The sequence below is a fragment of the Eubalaena glacialis genome, chromosome 3 (assembly GCF_028564815.1).
Source record: "Eubalaena glacialis isolate mEubGla1 chromosome 3, mEubGla1.1.hap2.+ XY, whole genome shotgun sequence".
Classification (NCBI taxonomy): domain Eukaryota; kingdom Metazoa; phylum Chordata; class Mammalia; order Artiodactyla; family Balaenidae; genus Eubalaena; species Eubalaena glacialis.
In genome coordinates this window covers 175,839,572-175,854,557 of record NC_083718.1, presented here as the reverse complement: position 1 = coordinate 175,854,557, position 14,986 = coordinate 175,839,572, and the positions used below count along the sequence as shown (strand labels likewise).

At 38.8% G+C, this 14,986-nt stretch overlaps 1 protein-coding gene across 1 annotated transcript in view; it reads left to right on the top strand.

The window, feature by feature from the left end:
• The window catches only part of CLIC4 (chloride intracellular channel 4), a 91,493-nt gene that overhangs the window by 32,063 nt on the left and 44,444 nt on the right, over nucleotides 1–14,986 (top strand). Inside the window, exon 2 of the mRNA XM_061184713.1 lies at nucleotides 14,824–14,933. Coding sequence (XP_061040696.1) covers nucleotides 14,824–14,933 — 110 coding nt within the window. The remainder of the gene's footprint in view (nucleotides 1–14,823; nucleotides 14,934–14,986) is intronic.

The window sequence follows — 14,986 nt, the reverse complement described above, 5'->3', positions numbered from 1 at the left end:
CAAGTAAAGGATATCTTTGCTTCACTCCATTTAGTGGACTATTTAAACTTTATATAGACGATATTTCTTTTTTTTTTTTTAATTAATTAATTTATTTATTTATTTATGGCTGTGTTGGGTCTTCGTTTCTGTGTGAGGGCTTTCTCTAGTTGTGGCAAGCGGGGGCCACTCTTCATCGCGGTGCGCAGGCCTCTCACTATCGCGGCCTCTCTTGTTGCGGAGCACAGGCTCCAGACGCGCAGGCTCAGTAATTGTGGCTCACGGGCCCAGTTGCTCCGCGGCATGTGGGATCTTCCCAGACCAGGGCTCGAACCCGTGTCCCCTGCATTGGCAGGCCGATTCTCAACCACTGCGCCACCAGGGAAGCCCTAGACGATATTTCTTAAAGCATTAGGGCATAATATATGTCATTTGGAAGAACTTAACGTAGAAAATACTTAGATTCATTCCCCTCTCTTGTTTTCTAAATGATGTAACCTAGGGATTCTAATGACAGTGCTAGAACTGAAGAACCTGTTGTTAGGCCTTGAGTTCTGTGCATGAAGTATCTTTAACGTCAGGTAACATTTACTGAACTCTTACCATGTGCCAGGAACTGTGTGTACCTTAACTGATTTGATCCTCATAATATCACGTAAGTTTCACAATGTTAAGTATTTTACCGAAGGTCACACAGCTAATACTTAGTGAAGTCAGGATTCAAATCCAGATATGTCTTAATCTAAACATTGTTATTTCCTCCATACTCTGCAGACCCTGTAGAAGGATAACAGCTTATTAAACCTGTAGACTCTAAACCTTGGTTCCAGCATGTTTAGCAAAAACTCTGAAGAAATAGATAATAGAAGCCAGGTGACTTTGCCCATTTATTGTGTTGTTTTGTGACTTTTAAGTTAATCTAAGTCAAAGGAAGCCATTTTGTGAATTTAGACAGCTAATTTAGATAGAAACCACATTAAAGGTTAAGTGAGCTCTTAAAGTTTTAAAGTTCATTCTTTCAGCTACACGCTGATTCATACATTCCCTTGAAAATATGTCAAGGAAAATATTGATAAGTTAGTGGTCAGGAGCCCATTCTTACCTTCAGGTCCCAGCTTCTCTTTCTCTTCCCCTAGTCATAGTCATCCCTCACCCCCAGTCCCTTAAACACAAAGAAATAAAGAGGAACCAAGTTAAAGCTCTCTTTCTAGGGTGTTTTTTTTTGTTTTTTTTAAATTTAGTTATTTATTTTGGCTGTGTTGGGTCTTTGTTGCTGCGCTTGGGCTTTCTCTAGTTGCGATGCATGGGCTTCTCATTGCGGTGGCTTCTCTTGTTGCGGAGCACGGGCTCTAGGCGCGTGGGCTTCAGTAGTTGTGGCTCACGGGCTGTAGAGCGCAGGCTCAGTAGTTGTGGCACACAGGCTTAGTTGCTCCGCAGCATGTGGGATCTTCCGGGACCAGGGCTCGAACCCATGTTCCCTGCATTGGCAGGTGGATTCTTAACCACTGCGCCAGGAAAGCCCCTCTAGGGTGTTTTAAAATCTGACTATTCTGAAAACTGATTAAACTGGGTTTTCTAAGTGAGCAGTTCCTTAACCTTGAATTAGTAAAACATTAAAATATTTATGGCACCTACCACTGACCCCTCTTCTGCAATGTAGGAGTTAATCCAGTAGTTTCTGAATAAATACTGGTATTAGGCAATTCAAGAATTACAACAGAGGTGGGGCGAGGGAAGGGTGCGGAACAGTGAGTGTATGAGAAGAACCCTAGATAGCAAATTAAACAAAACTACCCCTTTTGTAAGAACAAAACCTAAATGAATGCTAAGATTCATTATTTGTCTGGAATTGGTGGTTATTTCTGTCAGTGGTATTGTTCATGTTTTTGCATTGATTATTTGGATTTTCTAATTTTTAAGAAATATAGACATGTATGTTTTCTGTAATATGAAGTTATAGTTTAAAAACTATTTATGTATTGCAAATTAAAATTTTGTCCAGTATGTGATATTTATACTTGTAATCTGTGTCTATGTATTTTATTTAATTTTTTATAAGATTTTAAAAAATATTTATATATATATATATTTATTTATTTTTGGCTGCGTTGGGTCTTCGTTGCTGCGCGGGCTTTCTCTAGTTGCGGCGAGCGGGGGCTGCTCTTTGTTGCAGTGCGCGGGCTTCCCGTTGCGGTGGCTTCTCTTGTTGTGGAGCACAGACTGACGCACGGGCTTCAGTAGTTGTGGCATGCGGTCTCAGTAGTTGTGGCTCACGGTCTCTAGAGCGCAGGCTTAGTAGTCGTGGCACACGGGCTTAGTTGCTGCGCGGCATGTGGGATCTTTCCAGACCAGGGCTTGAACCCTTGTCCCCTGCGTTGGTGGGCAGATTCTGTGCCACCAGGGAAGTCCTGAGTCTATGTATTTTAAAAACAGCTTTACTGAGATATAATTCAGATATTATTCAGTTCACCCATTTAAAGTGTACAATTCAGTGTTTTTTTGGTATATTCACAAAGTTATGCAACCATCACCACAGTCTAATTTTAGAACATTTTTATCACTCCAAAAAGAAACCTTTTACCCATTAGCAGTCATTCCCAACTCCCCTTTCTTTCCTCCCCTCTACCAGCCCTAGGCAACTGCTAATCTACTTTCTGTCTCTGTGGATTTGCCTACTTTGGACATTTCATATAAATGGAATCATATAATATGTGGTCTTTTGTGACTGGTTCCTTTTATTTAGCATAATTTTTCGAAGTTCATCCAAGTTATAACATGTATCAGTAATGTATTGCTTTTTATTATCAAATAATATTCCATTTTATATATATATATCACCTTTCATATATTTTTAATTTTGTTTTTTAATTTTTGTAAATTTTATTGAAATATAGTTGATTTGCAATGTTATGTTAATTTCTGCTGTACAGCAAAATGATTGTTATACATGTATATATTCTTTTTCATGTTCTTTTCCATTATGGTTTATCACAGGATATTGAATATAGTTCCCTGTGCTATATAGTAGGACCTTGTTGTTTATCCATCCTATATATAACAGTTTGCGTCTGCTAATTCCAAACTCCCACTCCTTCCCTCCCCCCCACCCCACCTTGGCAACCGGAAGCCTGTTCTCTATGTGCGCCTGTTTCTGTTTTGTAGATATGTTCATTTGTGTTGTGTTTTAGATTTTACATATAAGCGATATCATATGGTATTTGTCTTTCTCTTTCTGACTTATTTTGCTTATCATGATAATCTCTAGGTCTATCCATGTTGCTGCAAATGGCATTATTTCATTCTTTTTTATGGCTTAGTAATAATCCATTGTATTAATTTTGCTTTTTAAATTTAATATATCTGAGAAACCTCTACTTTTGGGAAGATGGATTGGATGGTGGTGGTGAGTTTCCTGGGTTTTTGCTTCATACATCCCAGACTTGGCACTATAGAACCCAGCAACCTGGAAACTCCAACAGTTGTAGTCAAAAACAACAACAAAAACTCTGACAAAAAGCTGCTCTCTCTAGCCAAAAAACCAGGAAAGGGGCAGCCTAAGCAGGACAGAAAACTTTCAGACAATAGCTGCTCTATTCCAAACACCACAGGAAAAATCTATGGTCCTGTTTTCCACCCATGCCAGCGAAGGCCGAATGGGTTAGCCCTGACTTCCACCCTCTGGTGGTGTGATATCATTTAACAAATCCTTTACTGATGGGCATTGGGAGATCCCCAGTGTTTTGCTATTGTAAACAACACTTTATTTTTCCTTCCTCTTGTATCCTTGGACATCTGTATAAGTGTTTCTATAGAATAAATTTCTAGATATGAAATTGTTGGGTCAATAGCATACAGTGAAGCCTTCAAAAATGACCATTAGATGACATTAAAATATGGAAATATATAAGAAGTATTAAATTTTCTATCTATCTTCTTTCTGTTGTTCAGATTGGGTAATTTTTATTATTCTGTTTTTCAGTTCACCAATTCTTTCCTCTGTCCTCTCCATTGGCTGTTGAGCCCATCCTCTGAGCTTTTTATTTCAGTTATTGTATTTTTCAGTTCTTAAATTTCTGGTTCTTCTTTGCGCCTTGAATTTCCTTGCTGAGGCTATTTTTATGTTTATTTTAAGCTGTTCGTAATTGCTCATTGAAGCATTTTTATCATGGCTGCTTTAAAATCTTTGTCAGCTAATTCTAACGTTTATGTCATCTTGATGTTGACATCTTTTGATTGCTTTTTTTCATTCAGTTTGATATGGTTCTTGGTATGACAAGGGATTTTCAATTGAAACCTGAACATTTTCTTATTATGTTGTGAAACTCTGGATCTTGTTTAAACCTTCTGTTTAAACTTCTCTGACACTCAAATAAGACTTCTCTGACATTGCTCTGGAGGGGGGTGGGAGAGAAGAATGGCAGTGGGAAGGAGAAGCCAGATGGACATACATCCAGGTGGAGATAGAAGTCCAGGTGCCCCACTCGGCCTCCATTGATACCCATGGTGGGGAGGCTCCTCATTATTGTTGGGCAGTGGTGAGGGTTCCAGCTCCCCATGTGGTCTCCACTGACACCCCAGTCGAGGTGGCCTCATTACAGCTGGTTGATGTTGAAAGTCCTGACTACTCTCTACTAGGCTTCCTCCTCTGACACCCCTCTGCTTCCCTCTCTTCCAACCAAGAAAAAAGGGGGGTTTCTCATTACTGGCTGGCAGGGTTTAAAGCCTGGCTCCCTCTTTGGCCTTCTCTGATACCATCCTGGTGGGGGCATTACAGCCTCCAGAGGGTTGATTATGTTAGTTTGGGAGTAAAATATTTTAAAAAGCTGTATAGTGTGATTACACATTTAAAAGAAAAAAGTAGTGTGTACATAGAAAATAAAAATCTAGAAGAATAACTAGTGAATGGTTCAAGGGTAGGGGAACTCTGACTTTCTGTAGTGTTTCAGTTTTTATTTTAAAAATAATAGAGGTAAAAGACCTATACTCAGAAAACTATAAAACACTGATGAAAGACATTGAAGACAACAGAAACAGATGGAAAGATATACCATGTTCTTGGACTGGAAGAATTAATATTGTTAAAATGACCATAACACCCAAGGCAATCTACAGATCAGTGCAATCTCTATCAAAATACCAATGGCATTTTCCACAGAACTAGAACAAATAATTTTAAAAATTGTATGAAAACACAAAAGACCCCAAGTAGCCAAAACAATCTTGGAGAGAAGAACAGAGGGGGAGAAATCATGCTCCCTGACCTCAGACTATACTACAAAGCTATAATAATCAAAACTGTATGGTATTGGCACAAAGACAAACTTATAGTTCAATGGAACAGGATAGAAATCCCAGAAATAAACCCACGCACCTATGGTCAATTAATCTACGACAAAGGAGGCAAAAATATATGATGGAGAAAAGACAGTCTCTTCAATAAATAGTGTTGAGAAAACTGGAGCCACATGTAAAAGAATGAAATTAGAACATTCTCTAATACCATACACAAAAATAAACTCAAATTGATTAAAAACCTAAACGTAAGACCAGATACTATAAAACTCCTAGAGGAAAACAGATAAGTGAGGTTTTAAAGTTTTACCTTTAGCATAGATTCTATCTAAATTAGCTGTCTAAATTTATAAAATGGCTTCCTTTGATATAGATTAACTTAAAAGTCACATAGAACACTCTTTGACATAAATTGCAGCAATATTTGTTTGGATCTGTCTACTAAAGCAAAGGAAACAAAAGCAAAAATAAACAAATGGGACCTAATGAAACTTAAAAGCTTTTGCATAGTGAAGGAAACCAATGACAAAATGAAAACACAACCTACTGAATGGAAGAAGACATTTGCAAATGATATGACTGATAAGGGGTTAATACCCATTAATATCCAAAATATATAAACAGCTCATACAACTCAACATTAAAAAAACAAACAACCAGATTAAAAAATGGGCTGAAGAACTGAATAGACATTTTTCCAAAGAGGAAATGCAGATGGTCAACAGGCACATGAAAAGATGCTCAACATCACTAATAATCAGGGAAATGCAAATGAAAACCACAATGAGATATCACCTTACACTGGTCAGAATGGCGATCATCAAAAAGAACGCAAATTGCAGATGTTGGCAAGGATGTGGAGAAAAGGGAACCCTTGGACACTATTGGTGGGAATGTAAATTGGTGCAGCCACTGTGGAAAGCAGTATGGAGGTTTCCCCAAAAACTAAAAATTGGACTGCTATATGACCCAGGAGTCCCACTCCTGGATGTATATCTGAAAAAAACAAAAACACTAATTCAAAAAGATACATGCACCTCAGTGTTCATAGCAGCATTATTTACAGTTGTGATGGTATGGAAATAACCTAAGTGTCCATCAACAGATGAATGGATAAAGAAGATGTGGTGTATGTATACAATGGAATACTACTCAGCCATAAAAAGAATGAAATTTTGTCATTTGCAGCAACATGGATGGACTTGGAGGGCATTATGCTAAGTGAAATAAGTCAGACAGAGAAAGACAAATACTGTATGATATCACTTATATGTGGAATCTAAAAAATGCAACAAACTAGTGAATAAAACAGAAGAAGCAGGCTCACAGATATAGAGCACGAACTAGTGGTTACTAGTGGGGGGGGAAGGGGCAATAGAGGGGTAGGAGTAAAAAAGGGTTATTTTGGGATTATATGAAATCATGTGTGTGAAATTTTTGAAAATTTTAAAGCAGTATAGAATTTAAAGAATCTTTCATTTAATTAAAAAAATTTAAAATGAGTGTATATGTTACTGTTAGAAGCAGTAAAAAAAAAAGCATACTTTTTTTAGATGCTATGTGTTCATTTTTAACATTAATAAAAACTGGGTGCAGAATAAGATACCCTGATTCCCAGTGTAGTATGCTTTCCATTATACCATAATATCCTCCTCACCTCCTCAGTCAGTTGTACCAGTAGGTTGTATTTATTGTAATTCATACTGAAGAGAGTAATTTTGATCCTTTAACTTTGTTTTTTTTTTTCAATCAGTCATCAGTTTTATACACATCACTGTATACATGTCAATCCCAATCGCCCAATTCAGCACACCACCATCCCCACCCCATCGCAGTTTTCCCCCCTTGGTGTCCATACGTTTGTTCTCTACATCTGTGTCTCAACCTCTGCCCTGCAAACCAGTTCATCTGTACCATTTTTCTAGGTTCCACATACATGCGTTAATATACGATATTTGTTTTTCTCTTTCTGACTTACTTCACTCTGTATGACAGTCTCTAGATCCATCCACATTTCAACAAATGACTCAATTTTGTTCCTTTTTATGGCTGAGTAATATTCCATTGTATATATGTACCACAACTTCTTTATCCATTCGTCTGTTGATGGGCATTTAGGTTGCTTCGATGACCTGGCTATTGTAAATAGTGCTGCAATGAACATTGGGGTGCATGTGTCTTTTTGAATTACGGTTTTCTCTGGGTATATGCCCAGTAGTGGGATTGCTGGGTCATATGGTAATTCTATTTTTAGTTTTTTAAGGAACCTCCATATTGTTCTCCATAGTGGCTGTATCAATTTACATTCCCACCAACAGTGCAAGAGGGTTCCCTTTTCTCCACACCCTCTCCAGCATTTGTTGTTTGTAGATTTTCTGATGATGGCCATTCTGACCAGTGTGAGGTGATACCTCATTGTAGTTTTGATTTGCATTTCTCTAATAATTAGTGATGTTGAGCATCTTTTCATGTGCTTCGTGGCCGTCTGTATGTCTTCTTTGGAGAAATGTCTATTTAGGTCTTCTGCCCATTTTTGGATTGGGTTGTTTGTTTCTTTAATATTGAGCTGAATGAGCTGTTTATATATTTTGGAGATTAATCCTTTGTCCATTGATTCGTTTGCAAATATTTTCTCCCATTCTGAGGGTTGTCTTTTCGTCTTGTTTATGGTTTCCTTTGCTGTGCAAAAGCTTTGAAGTTTCATTAGGTCCCATTTGTTTATTTTTGTTTTTATTTCCATTACTCTAGGAGGTGGATCAAAAAAGATCTTGCTGTGATTTATGTCAAAGAGTGTTCTTCCTATGTTTTCCTCTAAGAGTTTTATAGTGTCCGGTCTTACATTTAGGTCTTTAATCCATTTTGAGTTTATTTTTGTGTATGGTGTTAGGGAGTATTCTAATTTCATTCTTTTACATGTAGCTGTCCAGTTTTCCCAGCACCACTTACTGAAGAGACTGTCTTTTCTCCATTGTATATCTTTGCCTCCTTTGTCATAGATTAGTTGACCATAGGTGCGTGGGTTTATCTCTGGGCTTTCTGTCCTGTTCCATTGATCTATATTTCTGTTTTTGTGCCAGTACCATATTGTCTTGATTACTGTAGCTTTGTAGTATAGTCTGAAGTCAGGGAGTCTGATTCCTCCAGCTCCGTTTTTTTCCCTCAGGACTGCTTTGGCTATTCGGGGTCTTTTGTGTCTCCATACAAATTTTAAGATTTTTGTTCTAGTTCTGTAAAAAATGCCATTGGTAATTTGATAGGGATTGCATTGAATCTGTAGATTGCTCTGGGTAGTATAGTTATTTTCACAATGTTGATTCTGCCAATCCAAGAACATGGTATATCTCTCCATCTGTTGGTATCATCTTTAATTTCTTTCATCAGTGTCTTATAGTTTTCTGCATACAGGTCTTTTGTCTCCCTAGGTAGGTTTATTCCTAGGTATTTTATTCTTTTTGTTGCAATGGTAAATGGGAGTGTTTCCATAATTTCTCTTTCAGATTTTTCATCATTAGTGTATAGGAATGCAAGAGATTTCTGTGCATTAATTTTGTATCCTGCAACTTTACCAAATTCATTGATTAGCTCTAGTAGTTTTCTGGTGGCATCTTTAGGATTTGTTATGTGTAGTATCATGTCACCTGCAAACAGTGACACTTTTACTTCTTCTTTTCCTATTTGTATTCCTTTTATTTCTTTTTCTTCTCTGATTGCCGTGGCTAGGACTTCCAAAACTGTGTTGAATAGTAGTGGTGAGAGTGGACATCCTTGTCTCGTTCCTGATCTTAGAGGAAATGCTTTCAGTTTTTCCCCATTGAGAATGATGTTTGCTGTGGGTTTCTCGTATATGGCCTTTATTATGTTGAGGTAGGCTCCCTCTATGCCCACTTTCTGGAGAGTTTTTATCATAAATGGGTGTTGAATTTTGTCAAAAGCTTTTTCTGCATCTATTGAGATGATCATATGGTTTTTATTCTTAAATTTGTTAATATGGTGTATCACATTGGTTGATTTGCGTGTATTGAAGAATCCTTGCATCCCTGGGATAAATCCCAGTTGATGGTGGTGTATGATCCTCTTAATGTGTTGTTGGATTCTGTTGGCTAGTATTTTATTGAGGATTTTTGCATCTATATTCATCAGTGATATTGGTCTATAATTTTCTTTTTTTGTAGTATCTTTGTCTGGTTTTGGTATCAGGGTGATGGTGGCCTCATAGAATGAGTTTGGGAGTGTTCCTTCCTCTGCAATTTTTTGGAAGAGTTTGAGAAGGATGGGTGTTAGCTCTTCTCTAAATGTTTGATAGAATTCACCTGTGGAGCCATCTGGTCCAGGACTTTTGTTTGTTGGAAGATTTTTAATCACAGTTTCAATTTCATTACTTGTGATTGGTCTGTTCATATTTTCTATTTCTTCCTGGTTCAGTCTTGGAAGGTTATACCTTTCTAAGAATTTGTCCATTTCTTCCAGGTTGTCCATTTTATTGGCATAGAGTTGCTTGTAGTAGTCTCTTAGGATGCTTTGTATTTCTGCGGTGTCTGTTGTAACTTCTCCTTTTTCATTTCTAATTTTATTGATTTGAGTCCTCTCCCTCTTTTTCTTGATGAGTCTGGCTAACGGTTTATCATTTTTGTGTATCTTCTCAAAGAACCAGCTTTTAGTTTTATTGATCTTTGCTATTGTTTTCTTTGTTTCTATTTCATTTATTTCCACTCTGATCTTTATGATTTCTTTCCTTCTGCTAACTTTGGGTTTTGTTTGTTCTTCTTTCTCCAGTTCCTTTAGGTGTAAGGTTAGATTGTTTACTTGAGATTTTTCTTGTTTCTTTAGGTAGGCTTGTATAGCTATAAACTTCCCTCTTAAAACTGCTTTTGCTGCATCCCATAGGTTTTGGATCGTCGTGGTTTCACTGTCATTTGTCTCTAGGTATTTTTTGATTTCCTCTTTGATTTCTTCAGTGATCTCTTGGTTATTTAGTAACGTATTGTTTAGCCTCCATGTGTTTGTGTTTTTTACGTTTTTTTCCCTGTAATGCATTTCTAATCTCATAGCGTTGTGGTCAGAAAAGAAGCTTGATATGATTTCAATTTTCTTAAATTTACTGAGGCTTGATTTGTGACCCAAGATGTGATCTATCCTGGAGAATGTTCTGTGCGCACTTGAGAAGAAAGTGTAATCTGCTGTTTTTGGATGGAATGTCCTATAAATATCAATCAAATCTATCTGATCTATTGTGTCATTTAAAGCTTCTGTTTCCTTATTTATTTTCTGTTTGGATGATCTGTCCATTGGTGTAAGTAAGGTGTTAAAGTCCCCCACTATTATTGTGTTACTGTCGATTTCCTCTTTTATAGCTGTTAGCAGTTGCCTTATGTATTGAGGTGCTCCTATGTTGGGTGCATATATATTTATAATTGTTATATCTTCTTCTTGGATTGATCCCTTGATCATTATGTAGTGTCCTTCCTTGTCTCTTGTAACATTCTTTATTTTAAAGTCTATTTTATCTGATACGAGTATTGCTACTCCAGCTTTCTTTTGATTTCCATTTGCATGGAATATCTTTTTCCATCCCCTCACTTTAAGTCTGTATGTGTCCCTAGGTCTGAAGTGGGTCTCTTGTAGACAGCATATATATGGGTCTTGTTTTTGTATCCATTCAGCAAGCCTGTGTCTTTTGGTTGGAGCATTTAATCCATTCACGTTTAAGGTAATTATCGATATGTGTGTTCCTATGACCATTTTCTTAATTGTTTTGGGTTTGTTTTTGTAGGTCCTTTTCTTCTCTTGTGTTTCCCACTTAGAGAAATTCCTTTAGCATTTGTTGTAGAGCTGGTTTGGTGGTGCTGAATTCTCTTAGCTTTTGCTTGTCTGTAAAGCTTTTGATTTCTCCATCAAATCTAAATGAGATCCTTGCCAGGTAGAGTAATCTTGGTTGTAGGTTCTTCACTTTCATCACTTTAAATATGTCCTGCCGCTCCCTTCTGGCTTGTAGAGTTTCTGCTGAGAAATCAGCTGTTAACCTTATGGGAGTTCCCTTGTATGTTATTTGTCATTTTTCCCTTGCTGCTTTCAATAATTTTTCTTTGTCTTTAATTTTTGCCAATTTGATTAATATGTGTCTCGGCGTGTTTCTCCTTGGGTTCATCCTGTATGGGACTCTCTGTGCTTCCTGGACTTGGGTGGCTATTTCCTTTTCCATGTTAGGGAAGTTTTCGACTATAATCTCTTCAAATATTTTCTCTGGTCCTTTCTCTCTCTTTTCTCCTTCTGGGACCCCTATAATGCGAATGTTGTTGCGTTTAATGTTGTCCCAGAGGTCTCTTAGGCTGTCTTCATTTCTTTTCATTCTTTTTTCTTTAGTCTGTTCCGCAGCAGTGAATTACACCATTCTGTCTTCCAGGTCACTTATCCGTTCTTCTGCCTCAGTTATTCTACTATTGATTCCTTCTAGTGTAGTTTTCATTTCAGTTATTGTATTGTTCATCTCTGTTTGTTTGTTCTTTAATTCTTCTAGGTCTTTGTTAAACATTTCTTGCATCTTCTCGATCTTTGCCTCCATTCTTATTCCGAGGTCCTGGATCATCTTCACTATCATTATTCTGAATTCTTTTTCTGGAAGGTTGCCTATCTCCACTTCATGTAGTTGTTTTTCTGGGGTTTTATCTTGTTCCTTCATCTGGTATATAGCCCTCTGCCTTTTCATCTTGTCTGTCTTTCTGTGAATGTGGTTTTTGTTCCACAGGCTGCAGGATTGTAGTTTTTCTTGCTTCTGCTGTCTGCGCTCTGGTGGTTGAGGCTATCTAAGAGGCTTGATGGGAGGCTCTGGTGGTGGGTAGAGTTGACTGTTGCTGTGGTGGGAAGAGCTCAGTAAAACTTTAATCCACTTGTCTGCTGATGGGTGGGGCTGGGTTCCCTCCCTGTTGGTTGTTTGGCCTGAGGCAACCCAACACTGGAGCCTACCTGGGCTCTTTGGTGGGGCTAATGACAGACTCTGGGAGGGCTCACGCCAAGGAGTACTTCCCAGAACTTCTGCTGCCAGTGTCCTTGTCCCCATGGTGAAACAGAGCCACCCCCCGCCTCTGCAGGAGACCTTCCAACACTAGCAGGTAGGTCTGGTTCAGTCTCCCCCGGGGTCACTGCTCCTTCCCCTGGGTCCCGATGCACACACTATTTTGTGTGTGCCCTCCAAGAGTGGGGTCTCTGTTTCCCCCAGTCCTGTTGAAGTCCTGCAGTCAATTCCCTCTAGGCTTCAAAGTCTGATTCTCTATGAATTCCTCCTCCCGTTGCTGGACCCCCAGGTTGGGAAGCCTGACGTGGGGCTCAGAACCTTTACTCCAGTGGGTGGACTTCTGTGGTATAAGTGTTCGCCAGTCTGTGAGTCACCCACCCACCAGTTATGGGATTTGATTTTACTCTGATTGTGCCCCTCCTACTGTCTCATTGTGGCTTCTCCTTTGTCTTTGGATGTGGGGTATCTTTTTTGGTGAGTTCCAGTGTCTTCCTGTCGATGATTGTCCAGCAGCTAGTTGTGATTCTCGATCCTTTAACTTTGTTGAAATGGAATTTTATTAGTACAACTTGGATTAAAGGAGGAAGTTTTTGATTTATGACTACTGGACATCCGAGTTTTTCCACAGTTTCACTCTACTTTATGAAAACATCGTCTGGCTAGTAGCTGCCAATTTTCTAGTGCTATTATGACTTTGGAAAAACTTACTCATGGCAGTACTTCTTATTTGAATTGTCATGAGTTTTAGGAGAGCAGTTAATACAAAGGCGTTTTCCAGATTATTCCTGAAGAGTGCACATGCTATGCTTTTTATTTATTTATTTATTTATTTATTTAATTTATTTTTGGCTGCGTTGGGTCTTTGTTGGTGCACATGGGCTTTCTCTAGTTGTGGCGATCAGGGGTTACTCTTCGTTGCAGTGTGCAGCCTTCTCATTTCGGTGGCTTCCCTTGTTGTGGAGCACGGGCTCTAGGGCACGTGGGCTTCAGTAGTTGTGGCACGCGGGCTCAGTAGTTGTGGCACACGGGCTTAGTTGCTCCGCGGCATATGGGATCTTCCTGGACCAGGGCTTGAACCTGTGTCCCCTGCATTGGCAGGCGGATTCCCAACTTCTGTGCCACCAGGGGAGTCCCCTGTATTATATTTAATCAGGTAACTGCTTTTATTTTTTTTTAACTCCCCTCCATTTCCCCATTAGTTTAGGAATTAATGACTTTACTAATGTAGCGTTTTACTGAAATGGCTTCTGAAGTTTTTGAGACTTACTTTAGGATATAATAAACAGTACTTCTACCAGCATCTTTGAGTGACTTGTTGAAAGTTAGTTTCTGGCTCTATTCATAGACTTTATGGTGAAGAGGGCTGTGTTGGCTGCTAGTGAGTGTCAGAATGTCCTCTTCCAGCCTGCTTGCTTGCTGTTTCATTTCCTGCTCCCCCTCCCTCCTTTTTAAACTTGGGGAGCATACTTGATGGAATTCAAGATTTGTCCCACTCTAATTTTTAGGAAAATTGTGTTATCGTAGAGCTCAGGGAAGTCAGCTGCTTCATTTATTAAGTAGGATTACAAATAACTTATTAAAAAGATATCTTTTGTTATTTTCTTGTTCCCTGAAGGAATGTGTAAACTGGGTATGGGATTTTTATAATGAATAATTTTTAAAAAATTATTTATTTATTTGTTTGGCTGCGCTGTGTCTTAGTTGCGACATGCAGGATCTTTTAGTTGCGGCATGCGGGCTCTTAGTGCAGCGTGCGGGATCTAGTTCCCTGACCAGGGATAGAAGCCAGGCCCCCTGCATTGGGAGTGTGGAGTCTTAACCACTGGACCGCCAGGGAAGTCCCATGAATAATTTTGTTTAATGTGGGGGAGGTTGGCAGTTATTTTACCCTTTGGAGACAGGCACACGTTTCCCTTTTTATGTTGCCCTGTAAAGAATACTGTCTCATAGAACAAGAAACGACTTACGTTTCATAAAACCTATGATAGTCTTTGCCCTGGCGCAAGGATATATGTACCCCCTAGGGATTGATTGGACCTGTGCTGTCCAATAAGGTAGCCATTAGCCACGTGTGGCTGTTTAAATATAAATTAATTAAAAGTAAATAAAATTCAGTTCATTTGAACTAGCCACATTTTAAGTACTCATTAGCCACATATCACAAATAACTACTGTATTGGACAGTGGTAATTCAGATAATTTCTATCATTGCAGACAGCTCTTTTGGACAGCGCTATATTAGACTGGCCATTTTTAAGAGAAAGAGGCGGGAATTCCCTGGTGGTCCAGTGGTTAGGACTCTGAGCTTTCACTCCCAAGGGCCTGGGTTCAATGCCTGGTCAGGGAACTAAGATCCTGCAAGCCGTGCAGTGTGGCCAAAACAAAAAAAAGAGAAAGAGGGAAATGAAAGACCTGAATTTCTTCCTTCCACAGTGCAACTTTTCCTGTCTCCTAGTACCCTTGACTAAAATTCAGGAAAAGGTTTATTGTTTTGTGTATCATCACTTTGGCCTTGTTTTTTAATGTTTATTTCTGTTTCCCAGGCTGGCAGTGATGGTGAAAGCATAGGAAACTGCCCCTTTTCCCAGAGGCTCTTCATGATTCTTTGGCTCAAAGGAGTTGTGTTTAGTGTCACAACTGTTGACCTGAAAAGGTAAGATTTGGTTGTAGTTGGGGATCAACTTGCTATTTTCAGTTTGATCCTCT